Below are 25175 nucleotides of genomic sequence, written 5' to 3' on the forward strand. Positions count from 1 at the left end.
TTTACAGGTGCAGAATTACAGACTCCATTACTAGCTGATCAAGTTTGAAGGACAGCCCAGAGAGATAGCAGTGCTCCGTCCATGTCACTGAGTCATGTGTGGACCTACATTTCCTTAGCCCTGATGCACGACTGATAATCTTTGGGCGCACTGGTTGCTGCGTTCACCAAAGGCTCCCGTGCTGCTCCAATTCTCCCCACAAAAGTCAGAGACAGAAAAATTACATTGAATTTCTCCAAACCAAACAGATTCCTCCTGTAATCCTTCGCTTGCCTCCTTTTACCAAACTGACACACGCTACATCTACTGTCTACAAATAAACTGTTAGATCTGGTTAAAGACAAGTATACACTGACTTTACATTGTAACAAAATCAAAAATGGCAGCCTTCACGTCTTTGTTGGTGCCATACTTCTGCCACCGGGGGTCAAATTGTGGACAACAAGTGCAACAAGTCACTGAGCTTCACTGAAGAAACCAATCAATCATTAGAAGAAGAAGACGAGTCACAAGTTGTCAGTGTCACCTTTCGTATTTTATGAACATATTTCCTTGATACAAATTATTCATTTAAGGAGCACGTTATGCCATGTGTCACCTTTTACACAGCAATAAGCAATGCGGATACAGGGGGAGAGCAGGAGGTGTGACTCCGGTCCAAATGAAGGAGAGGCGATGCCCTCAGCGAGCTACCTGTTCATACTGTGGGCACAACTCTGTTATTTTATGTGTATGTGTGTGTGTGTGTGTGAGGTGCATTGTTATTAGGACAAGAAAACAAGAAAATCCATCCCTTTAACACATGACATGGAAGACAATTTTCTAACTCAGCCGTTCAGAGGCCTGCCAGCGATACGATGGAAATACGAAAATCCTGGAATAATAGTCTATTTCTAAAAGTTTATTTGTATACAGGAGATGTGGTGTTTGTCAGTAAGGTGACAGTAGACAAGTGAAGGATTTGAGGATCTGTTTGGTTCAGTGAAACTTGTCATTTTTTGCATTATTTAGATCTCTGTCTTTTGTGGGTTAGAAATGTCTGTGGAGCAGCACTGGACCCTTTGGTGGATAAAACAGGTACAATCAAAGATTAGCAAAGGGTCCTGTATCAGGGCCAACTTTGTCAATTTGCAAAGCAGTTTTTTTTTGGGGGGATCTGTTAACATTCACTGATATTCAGCGTGACACCAATCTGCTCCTTTGTGAAGTATGTAAAAAGACTGGCATACCTGATTTCTTATTGGTTGGTGCTGTGAAGGCCTGTCTCTGTGAGGATGGCTTTCTCTCGTGATAGCAGAGGCTCCAGAGTCTATGTGCACAGACCCGACTGGTGTGGGCTACGGAGAGCAAGAGCCAAATCATCACTGAGCAGTCAAGCAGCTGCGGACAAATAAAAGTTGCTTCTGCCTCAAAATGTACCAGTTAGCAGCTAACGTGAGGTACTTACTATCTGCCTGCCAACCCAGTCGTACGTGTAATCGAAGGTGTATCCTTTTCTCTCAAACAGCTCAGTGAACAGAGTCCGCAGGTACTCGTAGTCGGGCTTTTCGAAGAAGTCCAACCGCCTCACATAACGCAGGTAGGTGGCCATCTCCTCTGAAAGAAAGCCAAGAAAGTGGATATTTAATATTTTATATGTGCATGAGAGAAACCTACATAAATGGGCATGTAGCATGCAAGCATTTAAAATAACATATGGAAAAAGCTTCACAGGGTTCCTACACCTTTTCTTAAATCAAATTCAAGCACATATGAAGAATTTTCAAGGTGCTTTTTCAAGATCCAGTACTTTACAACTGTGGTGCATTAAATATTTATATGTATGCAAATAAGTATACTCAAAATGATTATTTCACATCTTCATCACATTAACTGAGATGTTATTAGGGGTGTAAATCAAACTGTAAAAACTGAAACAGTGACCCAAAACCGCAATACAAACTGAAACGTGTAAATATGTTGAAGCGTTACACCCCTAGATGTTATTGAGTTATAAACAACAAAAATTATGATTAATGAGAGCCTCATACAGAAGGGAGACAAATTAAAAGGAAAACACCACAAAAGTTTCAGGTTCCATTTGCAAACCTTGGGAAACACCACCTTAAAATTCAAGCGTTAAAAGATTTCCAGCCTCTGTACAAACCCCGTCTTTATTATCCGACAGTATCAGGACAGAGATATTGGGATAAAAAGACGTCATCATACCTGGGAAGTTCTCACAAAGGACCTCAATGGGAGTGTTTCGTTTTGTGTCTCCAATCTTCTGGTATCGTTCTTTCAATGTGTCGGCCTGCAGGAGATGCAAAGCAGGAAGTCATTAATTAATTCTGCTACCTAATGTATATTAATAAGAGTTGCATAAGCAAAATGACATTTGGTTTTTAACATAGGCTGGTAAAATGAAAAATGACAAGTTCATGTGTGGGTGGCGCGCTATTGTTTTCATAAATGGTATAAATGCCATTTAATGTGGGCACTGCCATTTTAATTCACCATCATAAACCACAAAAAACAATCTGACATGCTACAATTTATATCCAAGTGAATAGCAGCAGCTAGGTAGCCGCCAGTTTAATGGCTGTGAAGCTAATTATGTCATACTGGCAAGAATGTTTATAAGAAATAAGATAGATTATCCTGTTTTAAAAAGTAGAAAGCGATGTCCAGTGGAATGGGAGTGTGTGGCTGCCAAAGTCTCCAACATGTCACTTCAGGACACCATTTGTAACTGCCTCTTGATATTCCTGTGCTACTTCTAAGTTATAAGAACAGTCACTTTCCATTTCAGGGCCCAAACATTTCTTTAAACACTCAACTTACTCCAAAATAAAATTTTAGATTTTTTTAGCTTCTTGTTTTGGCCAAGAGGCTGCAAAAAAAAATGATCATTCTAAATAACACAAGTAATTTTAAACCACGCAAGGCTCCAAAGTGCAGCAACAGCTAACAGTTTGAAATCTGAAGAGTTCAAAACCCAGATATTATGTAATGTGACATTAGTAAACTGTGCACTGATTGGAACCGAACTGTCTTCTTCTTGGTGTCTGTTGAAGAGACTGAGAACTGGAACATCTGCACACTTAGATTCAAGCAGAAATGTCATTTATTTGCAAGTGTTCAGTGTCACAGCCTGTATTCGAGGTGTACTTGGCGACAAAACATTCTGTTTCTTCTCTAAGTACACCTTGAAGAATATCTGAGAGACCAAAACCTTGCAAATCAACTAGAATCTATGTGGATCAAAGTATGTGGATGTTCAATTTCTTTTTCTGTGGTGTTTCTGATTCCAGCCAGGGATAGACACTAATATTTTTAAACACTAGCCTGACAGGCCACCAAGCCCCTAAATTTTGCGGCCACAGCACATTTTTGGTGGCTTAAATGTAAACTTAAAAACTCAAAAACAATACAGAAAAGGCAATTCAATGCAAATTAACAGTCTTCCTTAACTGTGACACTTCAATAAATGAGAAGACACATTACTATATTTACAATTCCATGCACCATATCCCACCAAACACCAGCATTTAATGTGGGAAAAGGTCTCTTTATTCATTTCCACAGTAAAACAGTGACACTTTTATTATTCCAATATGAAAAACATCAAGTCCTGGTACCCATTTTCTGAGAAAATTAAATGTCTCTTTTCTTGTTCTTTTTCTATTTGAACTGGAAAGAAAATCCAGCAGGAAATGTCTGAAGGAAACTTCTGCGTAGCAACGTGACACCAGGAAGAAATGACCAGACAGCACTTTCACCAATAATTGTAATTGTATGAAACTATACAATTATATGAAACATGGTACTGGGACAGGTTTGTGTTGGTTTATGTGTTAAGTGTTTTGGGAGCTGTTTTGCTATGGAAGTGAAGGGAGAGATATAAATCCAGTGCTGTGGATTAGCAGTCCAGGGGAGCAGAGAGCAGCTAATGAGGAGATTTCACCACCATGTGGACTCAGATCACACCCAGGGAACTTGACAACACACACTACACCAAGGTTCAACGTGCTTGAAGATTGAGCAATGAGAAATTTGCTAGGCACAATTTCCTCACATGAGAATAATTTTATTATTACTGACTTTGGCTTTCAAGAAACCTTTCCTAATGGTTCAAAAACAAGTTCAAATATTACATGCAGACTTTCAGGCTGTGGAATTATGTCAGCCCTCAGTTGTGTTGAGCTTATCGAAGGATGATTGTTTTTCCACCATGACTGACAATGATTTCATAACACTTGAATACACTTGGCCTACCTTTAGTCCTTGCCAAGGTAGACTCCCACGAAGGAAATACATGAACATGTGACCTAAGGCCTCCAAGTCATCTCGCCGGCTTTGCTCTGTAACAAGAGATTGAATAAATTGTGCTGAGTGAGCCACAGAAACCGACAATAACACCACTCTTGTGTGTTAAGCATAAAACTTGTCCATTGGCCACTTAGCCTGAGCACTACCGGTACTAGAGACATTCCTTTAGAGAAGGACTAGTCCTTTAAAAGACTTCCAAAGGTATTCAAGATGTGTATAAAAAAAAAAACACTTCACAAATAAAGTGCCTGATTATTTTCCTCACTTAAAAACAATATTCATTCAGGATTCAGACCACCTTATACAACAGGAACATCTTAACAATACTGAGGATCATAAAAGAACAGAAAGTTAAGAAATCAGTCTTTTACCTTTGCCCAAATGTGTGTTGATGGACATATATCGGGCAGTGCCAGTCAAGCTCTTATGCTCCCGGTATGGAATGTGTTTTTTGGTTTCAGGGTCGATGTATTCTTTGGCCAGGCCAAAGTCAATGATGTGGATAATGTGTTCCTTTTTGTTCCCTTGCCGTCCAATGAGAAAGTTTTCAGGTTTTACATCTCTATAGATGAGGTTTTTAGAGTGCACGTACTCCATTCGAGAGATCTGGTGAGGAAGGATACAAAGGAGTCAGCAAAAAACAAAACATTAAAGGGACTGAAAACTAAACAGTGTAATTTTTCATTAATTTTTTTTTTTTGGTCATCTTTGGGTATAGAAATCAGCATGAAACTGAGGAAAGGCGTCTCTCTGCAGGGAGAGGCCTATCAGCTGATTTCTCCTGAGTCACTGCTGTACAAAATGCTGCCCCGAAAACTCCATTACAGTTATTGACTTTTAGAAACTCTCAGATCTTGGTGGATGATGAAGAGAGAACTCAAGAACAACACTAAATAAGAAAATCCCTGTTTTTAACTGGGTTTACCATGCCTTTAAATGCAGGTAATGGCAAAAACGAGGCCACTGAGTCAAGAAATCATGAATCAAGAAGTCATGACAGGGCTGTGTGATATGGACAAAAACTTCTATCATGATATAGATTTAAATATCATGAATGAAATACCCCTGTTTTTAGATACAAGTCCCTGTTGTTGAGTGTTATTCTGTGTCAGAGTTTTGTTCTGAGTCACAGTCCTCCATGTTTGTTTGTTATTCGAGAGTAGCAATGATGCATTCAAGACAACTAGGAACTCCGACTCAGTGACGTAAAATACTGCCAAAAGGCGGCTTTAGTGCCAAAAGCGATAGAAACGACAGAGAAAAAATCTCTATTCTAGATATTTTCCTCTCGTCCCACCATATAAATCATATCGCACAGCCTTATGTCATGATGACTCAGACAGAACATTAGACCCACAGATGCTGACCACTGCAATTTACCGTTTTTTTGAGAGGCAGTTTATTCCAGTCCTTATTAGTCACTGATTTCAATACCAATACCCATTAAACACACGATCACGAACTCAAAGACATGACTCATTCATCCTACAGTCCACCACAGTAGATTCCATTATGTCCACATACACTGCTAACATTACGTTGTATGGTTTCCACACTGACCCAGTGCTACCACACAACATGTCTGCATTGATGTTGGACTGAAATTTCATGTCAGCGGGAGGCGAGATGATCGTGCAGGGAGTTATACAAAAGCACTGATCATCAGAAAACATTACATCTGGGCGCTGGAGAGAAATTTAAACCAAGTGCTCTCAAGGCTCAGACCCTTCAGGATATATTCTTGCAACTGACCAAAACAATAGGACATCAACCGCCTAATTATTTAAACACAACAAAGACAAGCTCAAGTACTTGAATGTGAAAGCAAGTAAATGAAGGCTGTGTAAAGCTGAATGAAAACTACACAACTGCCAAAAAACAAACCAATCTTTTATCTTGAAGTTGCTTGTCTTATTTCTGAAGTGGAGGCAAATTAAATGGTGCAGCACAAACAGGAGGTTGCACATTAAAAGATTTTTTTTCACTTGGATTTGATCTGATTATCCACTGTCTTACCAAAACAAAGGCATAACAAGACTTTGTTTTTCCATGTGACTGTGCAACAATGGAGCTTGAAAAGGCAGAGCAGCTCACAGTGGTTTTATGTTGTGTTTTTGTGTAATTTGCACTAAAAAAGAAAAAAACATAATACTGCTGGCTGCCAAATTTGGAGGACAGAATGAGAAATCACAGAGAGCTGGAGGTTAATTATAAAGTCATGATAATGTGGTGGTTTTGCAGTTTCCACCTTTTCTGCTCCTTATGAGCTCTGCGAGCTCTGAACAGCTACAGCTGCTGACTGTTATCAAAACTTGCCTTGGCATATTCCACACTACAAGTCGTGAAGATTTTGAGCTGACAAAATCAAACATGTCAGAAAATCTCTAGATGTCTGAGATGGCTTGTAGACTTGGTCTGACTGCCTCTCTGACCCGCTCAAACTCAGCAAGGTTCAGTGATGAATCTGACATGAGGATTTCATCTCAGATCTCAAAAACTTGTCTCAGAGAGCAAAATCTGGCGCAGTGTCTTGCACATGCAAAGCTTAAACAGAAAAAAGTTTGACTGAGACATGGAAAATTCTGAAAATAGCGCTATTTACAAAAGGTGATCCTGAGGCCTGTGTGAGGCACCCAGTGGACAAAAAAGCCAGGAACTCTTGCAGAGGGAGCATAGATAGTAGGGCTGGGGGATTAATCCAATGTAACTTTAAATTATGATTTTGTCTTCCGACGATTATGAAAACAAGATAATTAAGATATCACAACTGATAAGCCACTTTCTGTTACACAGAGAAGCTGCTGTTTTGTAGTGTGTTGTAAATCCAGTGCACCCCTTTCCTTTGTAACAGTACGCTTTCGTCCCTCCCTAAAAATCCAAACTCACTCTCAGCCAGGCTTTGGCATGTTTATATTTAAAGTTCAAGGAAATCCACTGTTTTTTTTCCCTTTAAAGTTCAATAAATGCATGACATTTCCCAACATTTTGCCATAATCAAGCAACCCTAACAGATATACACATGGAGCTTCAGCAACCAAATCCTATAGTCAATAAATTTACTCATCTTAGACTCAGAATCCAGCATCCACTCTGAGAAGATGGAGGGTTTAGGGAGAAAACATCACACAATATGAATCCCTTCGTCCTACATATCGAAGAAAGACAAAAAGCACAGCGGGGGCAAAAGAACCTCTTGGAAGGCAGCTATACTGGGCCTGAAAGGTGGAGGAGTTTACAAACTGCGAATCTGGGGAACCAATTCAGGCAAAGTTCTGAAGAGGGATGGATCAAAACACACATCTAACTGCTTTAAAAAAAATTCTCCCAGCTAGAACATAACAGAATGCCTAGTGTCAGAGTCGGAGAAGGCTCCTGAATCCATCATGAGGACTTTACTCTCAGCAGGTCTTTCAGTTCAGCTGCAAGAAACATGCAAACCAAAGAAAAAAGTCCGTCAAATCCACATCCACCCACTGCTTCTCAGTACAGACTCATCACAGAGAGGATCGCTGAACACTTTAATCCCAGCCCCATGCAGTGTCCTCTGGAATACTTGGACAATGAACCGGTGAAAGGCTTATGGAGTGGTGGCAATAAAATTTCTCTCCAAGACTCTGTCCCTCTCTTCCTTTAAATGTTTGGTAAATATTTGGTTTAGACTTCCCCAGCTTCACAGAGTCCATGCTGCCACACTGGGTGCTGTCCCATTAACATTTGTACACAGATTTCTGTTTTTATTGAATTATGTTAACATCTACTCCACACAGTTATTGTTTCCTACTGCAAATCATTACAGTGATGCCTGAATTATGTGGACAGTGCTTGCAAATATGCATTCGTGAAAGCTGTAATATTTTTTTTGTCACGCAAGTCTACTCTGGAAATCTACAAAACATATGCCGATGTATCTTATAAAAAGTTATGTATGTATTTCAAGTAATAGTTGGGGTTCTTACCCATACAGTGGTAGTTGCTGCTCTGTATGAGTGTCATAGATCCTCCTAGACTGACCCGTCAGCTCCTACCCTGTAGCAAGAATGAGTGCTTCACCGGGACTATTGTTCTCCAAAATGAAAGCAGTGGGATCTGGATCAGCAAACCTCACCATTGTGAGCTGAAAAAATGTTTTGAAGGATGCACAAGAACACATGCTGGTTTGGCATTCATTGTAGATGCTTTTTCCCCCCCAGACTTCTTGCTTGCTAAACTGATGGAGCTACTTTGTTTCTGTATCACTACGCAGCAGTTCCCCTACACGCCGAGTGTTTGCATGGTGATTGAAATGAGCGGTGTTGTGCATCCTTCAAAACACTTTTTCAACGTTGGGCCGCTGCTAGATTTCATGTTGATTGCTGGTCCAGATCCACCTCATTCTTTCTGGAGAACAACAGTCCTGTTGAAGTGCTCGTTCTCACTGCAGGGAATGAGCTGACTCACAACTTGAAGGATCTATTACACTTGTATGGAACAGCAAATACCACTATACGAAACCCAACTGTAACTTGGCCGTGAGAGCTCCTACAGCTTTTTATTTTGTTTACGCCTGATGAAGATTAATTGTTTATCTCAAAGCTACTTTACTTGTAACTAATAACTGAATTCGACAGGAACCTTTTTCTGAGCAACTGCACTGCCATGCCACGGTCTGATGTTGTGTTGTGTGTGTTTTTATGCCGGTGCCAGCTGCTGATGAGCAATGTGTTCAAACTGTTCCACTACAGCTGACTTGTCCATGCTGACAAACAAGTGGGTTGAGCTAACATGCTCAACCTTGGCTGCAGTTTCTCTGGTGTGACGTTGTTAAAGATGTGTTGGTGCATGGCTCCAACACGCACTGCTTTGCTTTGTTCTTGTCCATAGTTTAGTTTACCACTCCTGTTTACCTGTCTTGCAATGTAATGGCCTAAAAGGATGTCAAGCATGTGTGCAAAATTACTGTGTTTGTTTAATGTTTAGGTATCTGCTGTTCTCAAAGCCAAGCAAATGAACACAGGTGACACTGAGATTAGATGGATTAACTACCAACCAACAACATATGACATAAAACCCATTCGCATGATAGATCCATCACTAAGATAATTCTTATCACACTGCTGAAAACAAGACAAAAATGTAATGGCGAATTTATAAAATCTATAAATCCTTTTGAGGGGCATCAGCATCTTGAGAGTAAACTGGATGGACTCTTTTCACTGAGTGAAAAAAAACTAATGTATAAACCATATAAGAGTTACATTAAGTTGAACTGTTACTATCTGAATGAATTCATCATTGACAAATGCAGCAGCAGAGTTTGCTCATTGTGTTTTTGATAAGCACAGCTGAACCAGAATAAATACCCTACCCTTGTGAGAATTCACTGGGTCACACAGTGCTGTGAACTACTCACCAACTGAATTGCTATCATTAAGACAGTCTTCAGAGAAAAGGTCCTGTCACAAAGATCAAAGAGGTCCTCTAGACTCGGGCCCAGCAGCTCCAGAACCATGGCATTGTACTTCCCACAGGGCCCGAAGTAAAAAACCTGGGGCAGGCCTTCCGCTGGAAAAAAAAAAAACAAAAATGAAAAAAGAGCAATCAGACAAACAAGAGACAGAAATCCAAGCCACATGGAGACAAAGCTGTACTTATCCTCAATTAAGTCTAAAAGCCAATTCATGTGTCCTGCAGTGTGTGCAGCATCTGCAGCGATATTACAGAGCTGCAGCATGCACGACTGTGCAGGCGGTTCATGAAGGGTCTCAGCAGTCACACACCTCTGTATGTTTGGAAAACCATGGACAGAATCACACTGCCTGTGAAGTGTACTGCATCATTAGCACATCACTGTTTCCTCAAGTCGATGTGACTTCAAGAACCATGAACTGACTGGCTCTGCACATAGACGGGGCGAGCTGTGCACACTGCAAACACTGAGGTGAAGCATGAATTGGCTGTAAGACTTCACCGGTTAACTTTTTCACATATGTGTAGGAGGCAAAGAGGATCATTGCTGCTAGCTTGGAAAAAGTAAATAGAAATTATTTGAGGCAGGGCTAATAATTATAAACAGCAATAATGGGCTGAGGGAGTCTTTCAGCTGGACATGGGGGTACGAATTCTGAATAAATGGAGGTAGCAAGACCCTTTATTATTCTGACCTCCCTTGACAAATGATCTTCCCAAGTTGGATTCAAGGTTAACCATTAGCAGAGGCATCAAACTGGACAGATAGGAGGAGCAGAGCAAGGTTACTGAGGACAGACTGCTGCTGGGTAATCATTAACCCTAAACTTAACTACACTACAAACTGCCTGCAAATGCAGAGCCACTCTTCTGTCATTGTAGGCTGAAAGCTCATCTGTACAGTGCCTCCCGTCAGCACCTCCCAAATCATATCCTCCCTCTTCTACTTGACTCTAATTGCTGCAAAAAATCCCTTCCATCTGTCTGCTTGTTTTAATTCTTTTCATAGTGCTTCGGTCTTGTGTGGCCACTCTGCAGCCACAGGAATATGGGTTTGCAATTCTCATGATATGGAAATTTATGCTTTGTGTCTACTGTAACAGTGAGTCACTCTGGCAAAGTGTTTAAAATTTAAATGTTAATAGGTGGCACAGTGCAACACAACATTTCATATTTCATAACAATACAGAAGCAGTGATGGAAATTCTGGCTTAAAACAAACAAAAACTCAACAGCCTCTCTCTGAAAACAACAATCTACTAAAGTGAAGGCAAAGTAAGATTTGAATCAGCATTTCTGTCATGCAGCTTTGGAGGGTTTCCAAGATGAAACTGACAAACATTTTCTGCAGTCAGTGTACAGTCATAGTATTTGGGAAGCTCTGGCTGTCATTGGCACTATCAACAGAAAACACAAAGAGACTCAATTTATAAGCCTACACATCCTGCAGCAACGAATTATCTCATGTTTTTGCAGGATTTCAAGTTTTCTGTATGCACAATTCCCTTTCATTTATAATGTGTCATTTATTTATAATGGGTGATTCTTATATCCCTGTTTTGTCTTCCTGACCACATCCTGAGCCCTAATTTCAAAGAGCAGGAAATCTGATCTCACCATTAATTTACTTTGGTTAAGCATGACTTGATGTTTGCTCGAGAACTGTGATTCACTGTCCCATCAAAACGTTCCGTAACCCTTTGAATCCCAGGAGCCTGTGAGCAGGCTTTTATTTTGAAAGGTTTTATCTCACCCTCTGAACAAAATTCACTCAATGTAACTAAAGTAATTAACTGATTTTTTAAAACCTTTTTCTGGGTAACTCTGTGGTAATTCTGTAGTAATCTTCAACACACACTAGTAAAAAAATTTAACTAATGTTCAGTTAATTTTTTGCCAATTTGCTAATCACTTTCTTTCCCATCTTTTTGAAAGAAATCTAGTGAAACTGCCTCGGTTTTAAAGGGTTAGGTTTTTGTTCTCTCATGTCTTTAACATGTTTTTAAATTCCTCCATCGGTTTACTGAGCGAGACCACAGGCATGAGGGGCTTCTCATCTAGGTTGTCATGAGCAACATCAGATAATCAGCCAGATTGCTCAACACTAATGCTGATGCTAAGTGCCTAAACATCCCTACGTTCAATATGTTGCTGAGGAGCAAATATTCATGTGACATGTGCCAGCTGGGTAATGCTGTCAGCTAGCATCTGGGCATGTAGGAGTCATACTGTGCTCCATCCTGTGTTTCTGGACGCCATTATCCAGTTCTGTGGGTTGCTAATTGTACCATAGGAATGAGTGCCTTGAAACCTCGGGTGCTTGTGGGAGGCCTAAAAGGTGTCAGATTGGAGATATACTGTAAATAAGTGGATAAGCGGCTGTTGAATTGAAAACGAGGCTGGTCGCGATTTAAACTACCAAAGGAAAACTAATAGAACCATCATTACATGCAGAAACACACATTTTCCTAAGAGAGCTAAGAAAGCCGGTGCTGTGAGGCATCCCTAAACTCATACTGCAATATTCAAAAGTGTTTTGAGTAAACCTGTAATGAAAGAAACTAATCCAACGTACTCATTTAGACTTCCCTCAGCCTACATCCTAGAGCACTGCCTGGGTGTGGTGCCCTAAAATGTTCTGGGGACATTCCTCCACATTTTGCTTGTGTCTTGTTAGTAGTAAAAAGAAGCTTTTGCTGCAAGAATAGCCTAAATACAAATTATTCCCTGCACTAGAAAACAAGACAAATGGATGGAATATAATATCCATGCCAATTTAGTGAAATAACACTGCATGTGACCCAAAATTGACACAACGCTAAATAGGATTAAAGGATTTGGAATGAAACGGCCTGGGCTTGAAAGACAAGTTCAACCAAAAACCTCATATCTTAACACAAAAAAAAAAAAAAAAAGACAAATATCAAATGGAAGGAAAGAAAAGTGGAACTGAATGATTTAAATGCAACAAGCACATCCATGTAAATTGTGGTCTGAAGGCTTGGTTAACAGATGTGGTTAATTAAGATGTTAACACTCCAGAGTATGTCTATGGGGAAAATGAATAAAGCTTCAATAATAAAGGGGTTGGAAACACTACAACACATCTGATACCTAGGTGTTGTCTGAGGCACAAAATATCATGTATAAGGGCCTCCATATGCAAGACTGACAGTGTTTTAGGGGCTGAATCAACAATTCTCTGCTTTCTGGGTTTATAAATCAAAATCAGGTGAACATCACTGGATGTTTGATAGTGTTAGGTTTGACCCTGTGTAATCAGATTGATTTGATCTGCTGGTCATGATCCCTCCCCCTCTGTCTCCACCGAGTGCATTACAGTAAAACTTGTGGGCCAGCGGTGGAGCAGAACTGAAACTGGGGTTACTGTCACGCTTTACATAATTACTCCCACAGTACACAACTTTATACAAGCAGGATATTTTTTTCATCATCAAGTCTCTCAGCCACACAATAAAAAAGGCCACGCTGCACGATGTACTGAAGAACACCTTTTTTCTCCACATCACTGAGCTCGCAGAGAGGCTCGCTGCAGTCCTTCACAACAATGCTGCACAAGATGAATGCTCAGTGTGAGCGGTCTGATCTAAGCCTGACTGAGAGGCACTCGCCCAAATCTCCCTTCACACTGCCTTCTGAGTGATTTTTCAGCCAGCTGTCAGAAACTAGGGCTGAACGATATGTTATAAAATAAATAAATTTAAAAAATCATATTGCGATTACTTTTACAGATATTGCAATAGCTACAGGACTCACAATTTTAGTATTTTAGTTTTTAATTTTCACAGAAAAAGCTGTTAAAATGATGGTGTGTTTTTTTCCTGAGGTCTGTACCAAATAAACATGTTTTATTATATGTACAAAATAGAATTTGTAGACCAGGGCATCTGTGTAACACCATAAAAACTGATACAATTTTTTGTCACATTTTACCTTTATCAAAAAAATGTAGCTTCTGCAATGTGGATTTTGCACTTAGCCAAACTGCAGATTTGATAGTATTTTTTATTAATTGTTTAGTAGCCCTAGACCAGACCTTTACTTTGGCCTCTGAAAACCATGACTTATGATGATGATGCAATGCTTGGAGGTCTGCAGTGGACTTCTATGCTTACCAATGAGTGAGCAGCTTTATGCAAAAGAACAGCGCTGCAAAACTGTGTTGGGAATAGCTTGAAAGGGAGGTTACCTAGATTCCACTTTTAAGCTGGAGTGAGCCACAGTAAGTAAAATTCATAATGCTGCAGCACCACACTCTCGAAGTCCAATGCTCTATAGTGTCAAGGCATTTCTATAGTGAGCCACAAATTCACTCGGACAGGTAAAAGAAAATTCTATTTCCTTCTTCAATGACACATATGCATGCAAAATATGATATCCAAATATTACATGTCCAGAGAACAAGTCAATATGTACAATGCTCAGAGAACACTGACTGCATGGCACAGAGGAAAATGAATTTAAATGGTGAAAAAAATACATTTTTCTGTGTGAGGGCCATTTTAACTATGCAGATCAGCCTTGGATGAAAGAAAGTCAAAGTTTCAAAAATGAACAACTCCAGGTTGCTTCACTTGCGGTAACCTATATGGCCTGGATCATGCTTCAAAAACATCTGAAAAAGGTGGAAACAGGAGGCTCCAGGGGGCAAAACTGTTCACAATAAAGCAAGAACAAGAGCATCCTTGGTATTCACAAAAAAATGTGAATAAAATGTGAATACCAAAAAATGTGTTATTAATGAAGTGCAAGTACATTCATGACCCATTCTATATAAATGTATAACTTCAGAAAGTGAGTATTTCTGAAGATGCATATTTGTATAAAATCCCTTTATTCTAAAGTTTGGCATGCAAGGAAATGTACTAAATTGCACAAGAACACAATCTGTTGACTACAATCATATTTTATCACTGATTCCTCACTGGCCCTTAAACTCCATAGGACGAGTTCCTCACCCAGATCATTTGTTTACTGTTCACTCTCCTTGTGTTTTTTTTTTTTTTTTTTTTTTTTTTTTGGTTAAATCAAGTGAAATCATTAACCCAGCTCAGATTACCATTTCACATGTTTTTTTTTTTTTTTAACACTAGCCATTTTACCACTGATGTGAACTGCAGGTCAATACTGCTGACCCTTTCTCTGCATGACTCTAATGACTTAAATCCTGGTTCTAAGATGTTTGACCACTGGGATAGTTTATTGCTTGAAATGCAGGCAGTGGCCGGAGAGCTGGTGTCATGTTTCACGGTGAGGTCTGGCTGCCAATGCCTTTACATGGCTCACCAGTTTCCACCCATCCTCTAACAATACCTCTTTCGATCTTGGAAAGTGTCTCGGCCCTGGCGCAACAATGCCCCGTAGTCGTGTAAAGACAAGGCAGCTTCTGCTGACTACCTTGACAAGAAATACTCTCACATGATATTCACATGGCTGAAGAAACAAGCTACAATCCTAAATGGATCCTTATCTTTAATATCTAGTGACAGCTGGCTCTGCCTAGATAATGACACCTCACTTGAGCATCTGAGTCAAACCACATTAATTCATAAAGACACTAACGCTCACAGACAGTCTTTGTCTGACAACCAGATTGGCTGACACAGGGCTGTGGCACAGAACACAGCTGAGTAGAAATGGGGTCACGTTATCCCATCTGGAGGAGACGACAGAGCCAGGTTAGTACTAAGAGAGGCAGCCCCGCTCTCTAAATATTTAATGAGTTTCCGCACAGTTGGCCTTTTCCAACCCTTGCCTGTGCAAAACAGTAGACATTATGTACCCAGTCTGGCTATCATATATGCATGTGCAGCTCCGCAAAGCCTGTCAAAGAACAACACATTTTCTGTGCAAAACTGCAACGGCAGCCTGTCATCACTCTAACAGTGTGAATAAGCTGTTTTGTAAAGGAAACAATGCACTACTGAGTAATAAACTCAAAAGCAGCAAGGCCCAAACCGACCGCTTCAGCTTTACAATCAGCAGCTCTACTTGTTAATGTGTATTCATATTCGACTACCAGCTACAGAAAGGACAAAGGAGAGAACAAAGAATTATTTTGCCTAGTTTTAATGAAACAGCAACATATAGCTATTAAAAGCTAAGTTTATATCTTTTATTGTCCTATTGTTTCTAGTGTTCCCACCCATTTCCTCTCAGAGATGAAATAAGAGCATTGCCCTTCATTTTATTGTGGTCATTTATTCCATCCTCAGTAAATTCCTGTCAGAGGCTGTTGTAACAGAGACGCATCAGTAGACCTTGACTAATCTTTCCTGACAAATGGAGAAATTCTTCAGGGGCAGGAGGTAAGGGAAGAGCACGAGAAGCAACTGGTTTTGTTTAGTTTTGAATGGCATAGCTCTGGAAAAGACACACATCACCAAGAACCACAGATTGTAGTTGGGGGAAATTACAGCAAAAAGGTCATTAAGTATGTAAAATGACAAAATAAATCTTTAATAACCAAATAAATAATGAATTTATCAAACAATGAAAAATCACACATTAACCTTAAATTTAAAAATGGTTTAACATGTCTGTAGAAAGTGAAAAGGCAGCTTGTAAGAGAGTTAAACCTCCTTTTGCTGTAGCTCAGTGGTAGGCTGTACCAGGCTGGCTTACATCAGAAATGGTGTGTCAACATGTCAGGTAACCACACCGCAGCACTGCCCTGCACTGTCAGCTATTTATCAGCATTTCCTTTGATTTGGAAAAATGTGCAAACCAGGCTCAAACTCCACAGGTAAATTTCACAGAATATACAAGAGAGGGGTTGTCATGTTCAGTATTTTTAAGCAAAAAGCCATTTATTTGTTCACTATGTACATAAAAACATCTTTCAACATGAAGACACTAGGCTAAACACATTCCCAGACATATCATACAATACGGTCACAGCTAGTTTTATTACACATAATGAGAATTTGCTGTATGACACACTTGCACTGAGTTTATGAAGGAAAGGACAGCACAAATTTGCACTATTTAGCCCGGCTGTTACAAAAAAGTACTTCTTTCTTCTTCCCTGTAATACCAACAAGGAAGTGTTTTCAATGCATCAGGAAGGAAGCCAGAGGTTTGTGGGTGCACTGGGGGACTTTTATATCTGCCTTTTCCCTCATACTAGATTGCACCCCTGGTATCTACATTCATGAGCAAAGTCACCTTTCTACAGGCTCTGTACACACACACATACACACACAGAGTCTAGAGATTAAAGTGAGGTGCTGACACAGCTTAGTATCAGCATCCATGACTGTAACCTGGATGGAATAATCACTTGTTGTGGAAATGAGGTAATCTTTTAGAGTCATCTATCAAAACAGTCAAAGTCATACAGGAAAAAAAACAGGGTGGGTAGCCTGCGAATCTCAACCATGACCTTACCTGTGCTTCCCAGTGTTTTGTAGAACCGGTACTCTAAATGCAACTGTGGAGCCCTCGATTTCACTGGTTCCTGCATGACAAAGAGAGACATACAGAGACTCAGTTAATCACAGCAACTCTGCAAACTGGGGGGAAAAACACACACACACACACACACACACAAATAAATAGTGACAGTCACAATAACAACATTTCAACTGCAACAGCACTAATCAGCCCAAGATGCGATTCTAAATCAGCAATTTCGAGGGGAAAAAGTTGAAATAGGCTCAAGTTAAAGCACTGTTTAAATTTATATGAATGCAAAACAACATTTTTTGAAGACAAATTTCATTAAACGGACAAAGAACAGACGTCTGGGGATTCATTTTCTGCTAACTGTTGTGTAAAAAATGAGCTGGGTCTAAGTTCAGATTTTACAATCATTTTCCTTTAGTATGCAGTATGACAGCAGTACCAGCTTTCAAAAAAAGCACGGTGTGGAAATGTTTCTCAAATGAAGATACCAAAGCACTGCAGCAGTGCCAGTCCACCAAGACGGTAGGTAGGCCGAGCAGCTGAAAACTATTTGGCTTGTACGGAGGGCTTCATACTTTAATACTGTGGCAATTTACAACTCTCTGGGGTGCCATTATAAAGGCATGACTCATTTCCAGTCCAGGAGCCATTAAAAAAAGAACACCTAGCCAAGTATCAACACTCATTCACATTTCTCTGAGAGCAGAGCAGACCTGCTTAGCAACCATCCCTCCACACATCGCACAGTCTGGTATAAACGAGCACTGCAGCCAAAAGTGTTGATTCTGAACTCCGAGTGGGGCTTTTCAAAGATAGGTGTTGCATCAGTCATATGTTTGTGGACATCAGCCTGGAATACAAAGTGGCTACTGACAACCATGCAATGCAGGCTGTGCCTGAGTAAAGCTTCAATGTACAGAGCAACTCTGTCACCTAAAAGTTGAACATTTTTAAAACTGCCTGATATCAAAGCAGTACCAACTCACCCACTGCTCTATAATACACTCTAGATGGATAATGTAATAACAAACCGCCAACTAACATAACTAATACATAAGATGTGCAGCATAGTTTGAAAAACACAGTCAAGTGAGTGTGCAAACAATCCAAAGGTGACGGTAAGAGCAGAAGATTCATATTCATGCATATCAATGACACCACTGCAGCTGTATATATTGTATCGGTTTTGCTTTCGTTTTCTGTGTGTTGCACTCTCAAAAAACTTGACAGTAAATACCAATTTTACATTTCCTTTAAATTCATCACGCAAACCAGTATTTGAAATACATGCTAAAATTACTGTTTACATTCACAGAGTAATTATTAATACCCTCTTCATGGTTAACAATCCAAGATTTTTCCCTCCAGTTTAACATCATTTAGCAGATCAAACCTTTGAAGTGAAATATCATTTGTTGACACCAAATAAAGTGCAAAAATGCCTCGGAAAATAATGGTGCTAAGATATAGATGTGATGTGAGCAACTTTTGAGAAGGGGAGCTACATCACATAGCGAGTGACCAATGCTGTAAATTGAGGCACTTAGGTTGAGTGGTTTGAGAAGATTTCTGATCACTTTATGTGCTGGTCCAATTTTATAAATTATTACTACATGAGGTGGAACTGTATGTGCAGATGTACAGATTCAAGGGCAGAAAGGAAGTGTACACTTACCAGTTTAATAGCTACATACTCATTGGTGTAGAGATTTTTACCTGAAACAAAGCAAGGAAAAGTGCATATTAGACATCTTTAGAAAAAGAAAGCACATCTCCTTCAGGCTCTATAACAGCCAGTTCACCTGGGATCTGTAACTTCGTAAGTGATGGCACGTTTCTTGACTCAAACACACAAAAACTGCAAAAGCTTACACACAAACACAACTTCAAGACAGCACTAAAGTGAGTTTGAAGAGCACTGGAGAGGGAAAAAAACACAGAAGGAGAAAAGTGCATGGCACAAAGGGACCAAAGAGAAAGGAATTTCCATCCCGCCAATGCTCAGCTCACATTTACAACAGGCAAATAATAAATAATCACCACTCTCAGACAAAAAACAATTTGCTATTCTTGTTTTACAGCTGGCCACAACTTAATCACAAGCAAAATATTACTGGGTCTGATATAAAATCCTCTCAGTTAATGCTAAATTTAGACTTTTCATCCCCAAAAGGTCCAAGTGCAAAGTCAATTTGGCATGCCTGTGAAGGTTTAGCAGCCTCTCAGCACAATGACAGAAAATGGCAGCACTCCATCAACAGCTTTTTTTCATATGCTACAGTAAAACGTTATGATGAGACTAAGTCATACACAGGTACTACATAAGACATAAGATAAGATGACATAAGATTCAAACTAAGCTTACCAAGCTTCAATTCTCCAAAGTTACCACAGCCAATCTTCTTTCCCACACGAAAATTTGGCCCCACCATGAGAACCCCGGAGGAGCTGGAGGAACCTGAGGGGCGGGATGAGTGTCCGCTGCGGCTCCCCTGTGAAACCTTAGTGCTCCTGGCAGGCCGATCGCCATATTTATCTCTCTGTTGATCCATGGTGTGAGCAGCGCAGGTCGGCGGGTGCCTAGGGAGACGTACAGAAAGGCCCCCTGGGCCAGGCCCACCACATCCACCGCCCTGGTCACTGGCAGCACAAGAATGGCACAGTCACTCTCATGGGACAAGGGCTGGCAGTCCTCCTCCCCGGATCCACCCTGGCACCTCTAACACTCGTGGTTCAGGCTAGCCTCTGGCTTCAACATCGGCCCCAGGACAGGAGGGAAGATGCAGAGGACCTGAAAAGAACAGGATGCAACATTTGTCAGAGAGGAAAGGGGTTCACTTCCCATGAAGATGTCCTTTATTGTCACAACAGCTTTCATGATCTATGAACACAGGATTGCATGGATCCTACTTGACGCCACACACACATCACAGCATTGGAAAAATAACAGTGCAAACTCAAATTAGGAAACTACTTTTTCTCTCGTGTACTTGGTAAAGCTGATTTCTAATTCTGTTACGGTTGTTTAACAGTAAGACAATTAAAGGGTTACTATGTCACAGTTTCTCTTGTGCAGAAAAAAGGAGTCACACACTGGGGTGGGGTGGGGGGAGCCATGTACTGCAGACAGAGGCAGGGGCAGGGTGGGGTGGGTACAGAGGGGTTGTTGGGTAGTTCCTGAGGTTATGAAACTGACTCATCCCTTTATGTCATGATTGGCTGTTTAAGTTTATAGGTTGGGTCAAAAACAATGCCTTCTTTTGCATATTGTGACTCTTACTAGTGGGCTCTGATGTCAAATGGGTAAACGGTATAAAATGTGTAATCTTCTGGCTACTAATACTGTTTACTGAAATGTTTGAACATCAGATTTTTTTTAATTTTTTTTTTTAATCTAATATGACGCAATTATGAAAGATTTTTGTATAGTAAGTGCTGACAAAATTGGTCAAATAGTCAACTGACAGAACATTAATCATCTATAATTTTTATAAGCCATTGATCGTTTCAGTAATTTACCAAGTACAAATGCCAAAAAATGTCTGATGCCAGCTTAACTAAGATGCTAAGATTGACTTCATTTTCTCTGCTCATATCTTCATACAAGTAATACTGTGGGGTTTTTGTGGCTGCTGGTCAGAGTACAGAGGAAATCACTCTGGGCTCTAATCACTTCCCTGATAAGACTTCTACATTATTTTTCACACTTCATAGAGTAAATGATTAATTGATTAATTACAAAAATAAACAAAGAAAAATCAAATACATATAGTTATAAAAACAATAGAATACTTAATGGCAAGGTTATGACAATTCATTTTTAACCACAAAGTCATATATATTATTCCATATTTTTTTTTCTACCCTAAAGGTAATACTGAGTCACATCACCCAGAAGACAGAATAAATCACTTGCAGCAGAGCTTGTCACTGCTGTTTACAGGTAGACGGTGCAAAATGGGGACAGGATGGGCTCAGAGTGACGGTGCCGCCGGGTTAAAGAGATAACCGTTAAATCAGAGATCACAGAGTACACAGAAACCAGTCTGAGCCCTGAGATAAAGCTGATCTCATGATTTCTGACCAGGAAGGCGTCTCCTAAGACTCTGCACCCTCCAACACTATACTCTAGCACAGGATATCAGTGGAGTATATTATATAAACAATTACATAAAGTTATTTCTGCTGGAAAGGACAACAACGCTTAACCTGACGGACACTGGATTGATTTCATCAAATACTCAACAAGAGACATTTGTGTATCTGAGACCATTCCCCCTCCTGGCACTGACATGAAATATGCAAATATTCATTGACGTGATCGTAAGACACAAACACAGCTTAGGTATTATTATATAAGTGGTGAGATATGAGACGTGCACAACCCACCAACTGTAAGCCTTGACAAAACTTGAGCACATTTGTTTGAAAAAATGCTTCTAATATAGAAGTTTGAAAGTGAAATCCTTATCATTTTCCATTAAGTCTGAGGATGTGCAAACAGGTGTGAAGTGTCAAAAGCAATAAAATGAACAGGAAGTCTGAATGCTAATTTCCAGCTGGCTAAAACATTGGTTCTCGTACGTCCCACAAAACATGGAGTTTAATTTTATTCCTCCATCTATTTATCTTCAGCAAAATGGTGCAACACTGACAAGCTTCAGAGAAAATATAAATACCAGCACTAATCAGGCGTATTACCAGTTTTTGCTAATTATATAAATGTAACCCTACTCGAATAATTAGTGTTATTAGGAAAATCATGACAGTGTGAGTCTTGTGTATGGAAAGGCTGCTGCCGCTGCTGAGGAATATTTGTGTGGGCCTCCGGATGACTCATGCTCAGTATTGCCTGCACAGATCTCAGCATCAAAGACAGCTAGTTTGCTCTCAAGGGCAATTGTGCAGTGCTGCTATTACATAAAACCAGGAACAGAACATGATGGCTACAAAACAGGCAGTTCGCAGTTAAAACCAGCAGTGAGTGGCAACTGTTCCCATTGTGCCAACAATCATTTCTAGGCTTGTCTAACCCAGAGTGCATGACTGTTTGATTAGCCCAGCTAGATGTTGTAGAGACTGGAGACTGTGGGTGAAACAAATCAGCGTTTTAAAGAAGAGGGGAAAAAAAGAAAAGAAAAAAAAACAAGAAAAACAGGGAATTGTTAAATGACAAATTAGAAACCATCTGTTTCAAACTAGATGTGGACACAATGGGGATCCCAATGAAATGCTTGCAGTGACCGAAAGAAGGCTGACATTGAATTTGAACAGGTCTTCTGGATGGCTCAATTTTATACAACAAATACAGGTTTTTGCTCCCACACACTGTATTTCCTACAAAATATGAATCCCACCAAGTAAATAATTTAATTGTTTGACCCTATGGCTGGGAATAGTTCAGAAATGTTCACAGCAGGCAATTTCTGATAATAAACAACACTTTTATGATCCATTTTTGTCAAAGTACAGGCCTTGGCCCAGAACCGACTTAAAGCTTGCGTGGGTCACTTTGGGCAGTGGGCCGGATTCTGTGGAAAATCTGACCTCAAATGGCGCCCACCTGAGGTTCAGTTCATCCTTCAAGCCTCACCCACCCTCATGCATGCCTGTGTGTGGCTCTGATGCCAATGCAATGGAAGGGGGGTGGGGGGGTATCACTGCACCCAATGTCGCCCGCTCTAGCGGCACAATACACAATCAATAGGAAAGAATTTGTAATAAAAAATACGAGCTTTTACTTTTGACGTGGCAACCACCAGAAGCCAGGGAAGCACCTTCACATAAAACAAATGCTGGGGGATGAACTGTCATTCCCTGACTGCACACACACATCGGCTTGCTCCGCCTCTTTCCACCTCTCTCTCCCTGTACGTCTACTCTACTCTCTACTCTGTTGACTTTCACCGTCACCAGTATAAACTCACCCAAAAAGCACAACTTGTGTCCTGGATTTTTTTCAGGGCAATTCCGTTTTCACAACAGCAGGTGAGCTGCATGTGGAGGAGCCTTGCTGTTCATGACGTATCGAAACGATCAAAACCAATGCATGAATGAATGAAACTTCCCTTGTCCAATAATCTGTAGCAGTAAGGCATTTAAGGCACCATAAGGGTACCAAATTTTGATACCAAGCCCTACTAAGAACATGTTTTTAGACTGTGTGTGCCTGTGTCTCGACAACCCAAAGTGCTGGTTACATGGTGACGGTGCCCACGAAGGGGGGTGGGCGTGAAACTGGTGCCTGGTGGAGTGCCACAGTTAAATACATTAATGGGAAACCCTGAATGGGTAAAATTATACCCAAGCATGGCGTGTGGGAAACACAGCTGTGAAAGGTGGTTGGAAAGTTTTAAGGAGCGCACTACAGTCCTTGACAAGAAACTCAACACTGAAAACACAAGAGGGGGAAAAAACTAAAGAGATTTAGGAAATGACAATGAAGTAGGAAAGACAAATCATTTATAATGACAGGAATGTGACAACATCGCAGGGGGAAAAAGGGCATTGTTCACTGTGCCAGGATTTCCCTTAGACACATTCAATAAAAAAAAAAATGAACGATGGAAACGAAAAATGTCTAAATAAATCCCCCAAATTTGACAACCAGTTTGTATGCTTGCATGAAGTGAATAAACTTTTTGTTTGATAAAAAGAAAAGCAATAACATGAGATGGAAATGCGTTTGCCAACTAAAAACAGGACATGCATATCCCATGAGCAGCTGCTCTTTGACCTCTGACCTCTGACAGAGCTGCTGTCATGGCTGATGGTGGTAACGTCAGCAGGTACAGGTGGACAGATGGAGAAAGCAACACACTCCATTCTCTCTTATCGGCAAGGAATGAAACAGCCACATTTAAGCAACATCACACAAGAGGGAGTGCTGCCGTACTGAGTATCACCACGGCTGTGATTCGCTCGTGGATAATTTAGGTGGAACATTTAGGTGTAACAGAGAAAGGGCCCTGGTGTTGCATGCTGGCTCACTAGAATCACAACTAAATGGAACTGAACCTTAATTAATGCCGTCACTAACACCTGCATTTACCCTGCTGTTTCATGTACACATGGCTGCTGTGGAAAAGGTCCATTGGCTCAGCATTTTGAGTGTGAAGTTACTGCACAATGTTTTCCCACAATGCAGCGTGTTGTGGAAAGGGAGGAGCTACTCAAGGGGCAACAGTACATGATAAGTTCATATAAAACAAAAATAAACTGAAATATAAGTTGAGATGCATGTTTCTGAGCACCGGCTGTTTCTGAAATTTGAAGTTGGAAGGGAGCAGAAGACGTCCAGATGGAGGTCACATGACTGGTTAGTAAAACCAGTGAGAGGTATGTTGTATTTTTATCATACTAACTGCCAAAACAGTATACTGTGGAAATGAGTATACTGTCTAGTGATGGTATGAAGTGTGCTTTTGGGACACAGCCTTAGTACAGACTGCCTCTGCTCCTACTGCTGCAATAGGTGCTGCCTCAGTCCAGCAGGGAATGTACTGACCCACTTTCTATACTGCTTAAGCTGGACAAAGTCAACAGGTCTGTCTGTTGTTTGGACAGAAACCTGCAGGTGTGCTGCTGAGACTCAACTGTTTGTTTGTTTGTTTTTTGACTAATACAGATACTCTGCCAGTTGCATTACATCTGGGCATGTTCAGACATGTCCAGCCTGAGGAAAGCTGGAATGATACACATTTAAATGGAACCGGCAAAAATATGCCACATGAAGGGAAGCAAATTTGTCAAATGTAAAGGTCTGGGAAACTGAAATCTGCAATGTCTTTAGCAATGGGTTCATTTAACAAGTATTTGCATTCGCAACTGACCCGGAAAGTATTTTGAAATAAGTCAGCCCTGGCAGGGATCAGCTGGTTTTCCCGTCTGTTTAAACATCAGTGTTTTACTGGACAGGCTTCTGACTGGGACAGACACATGAAATTAAGTCCCAACAACAAGCAAAATTGTTTCTACTAATGATGTTCATG

General features: G+C 40.4%; 1 protein-coding gene across 4 annotated transcripts in view; it reads right to left on the bottom strand.

Annotated features, from left to right (window-relative positions):
* Positions 1 to 25175, bottom strand: part of csnk1g1 (casein kinase 1, gamma 1) — a 46419-nt gene that overhangs the window by 15946 nt on the left and 5298 nt on the right. For all 4 annotated transcript variants that reach the window (XM_030077088.1, XM_030077081.1, XM_030077072.1 and 1 more), the window contains exons 2-10: positions 19550 to 19975; positions 18860 to 18900; positions 17167 to 17236; positions 9701 to 9852; positions 4683 to 4917; positions 4258 to 4343; positions 2209 to 2293; positions 1448 to 1596; positions 1230 to 1337 (exon numbers count right to left, since the gene is read on the bottom strand). In XM_030077088.1, coding sequence (XP_029932948.1) covers positions 1230 to 1337; positions 1448 to 1596; positions 2209 to 2293; positions 4258 to 4343; positions 4683 to 4917; positions 9701 to 9852; positions 17167 to 17236; positions 18860 to 18900; positions 19550 to 19736 — 1113 coding nt within the window. In that variant the 5' untranslated portion in view covers positions 19737 to 19975. The remainder of the gene's footprint in view (positions 1 to 1229; positions 1338 to 1447; positions 1597 to 2208; positions 2294 to 4257; positions 4344 to 4682; positions 4918 to 9700; positions 9853 to 17166; positions 17237 to 18859; positions 18901 to 19549; positions 19976 to 25175) is intronic.

The sequence above is a fragment of the Myripristis murdjan genome, chromosome 3 (genome assembly GCF_902150065.1).
Source record: "Myripristis murdjan chromosome 3, fMyrMur1.1, whole genome shotgun sequence".
Taxonomy (NCBI): domain Eukaryota; kingdom Metazoa; phylum Chordata; class Actinopteri; order Holocentriformes; family Holocentridae; genus Myripristis; species Myripristis murdjan.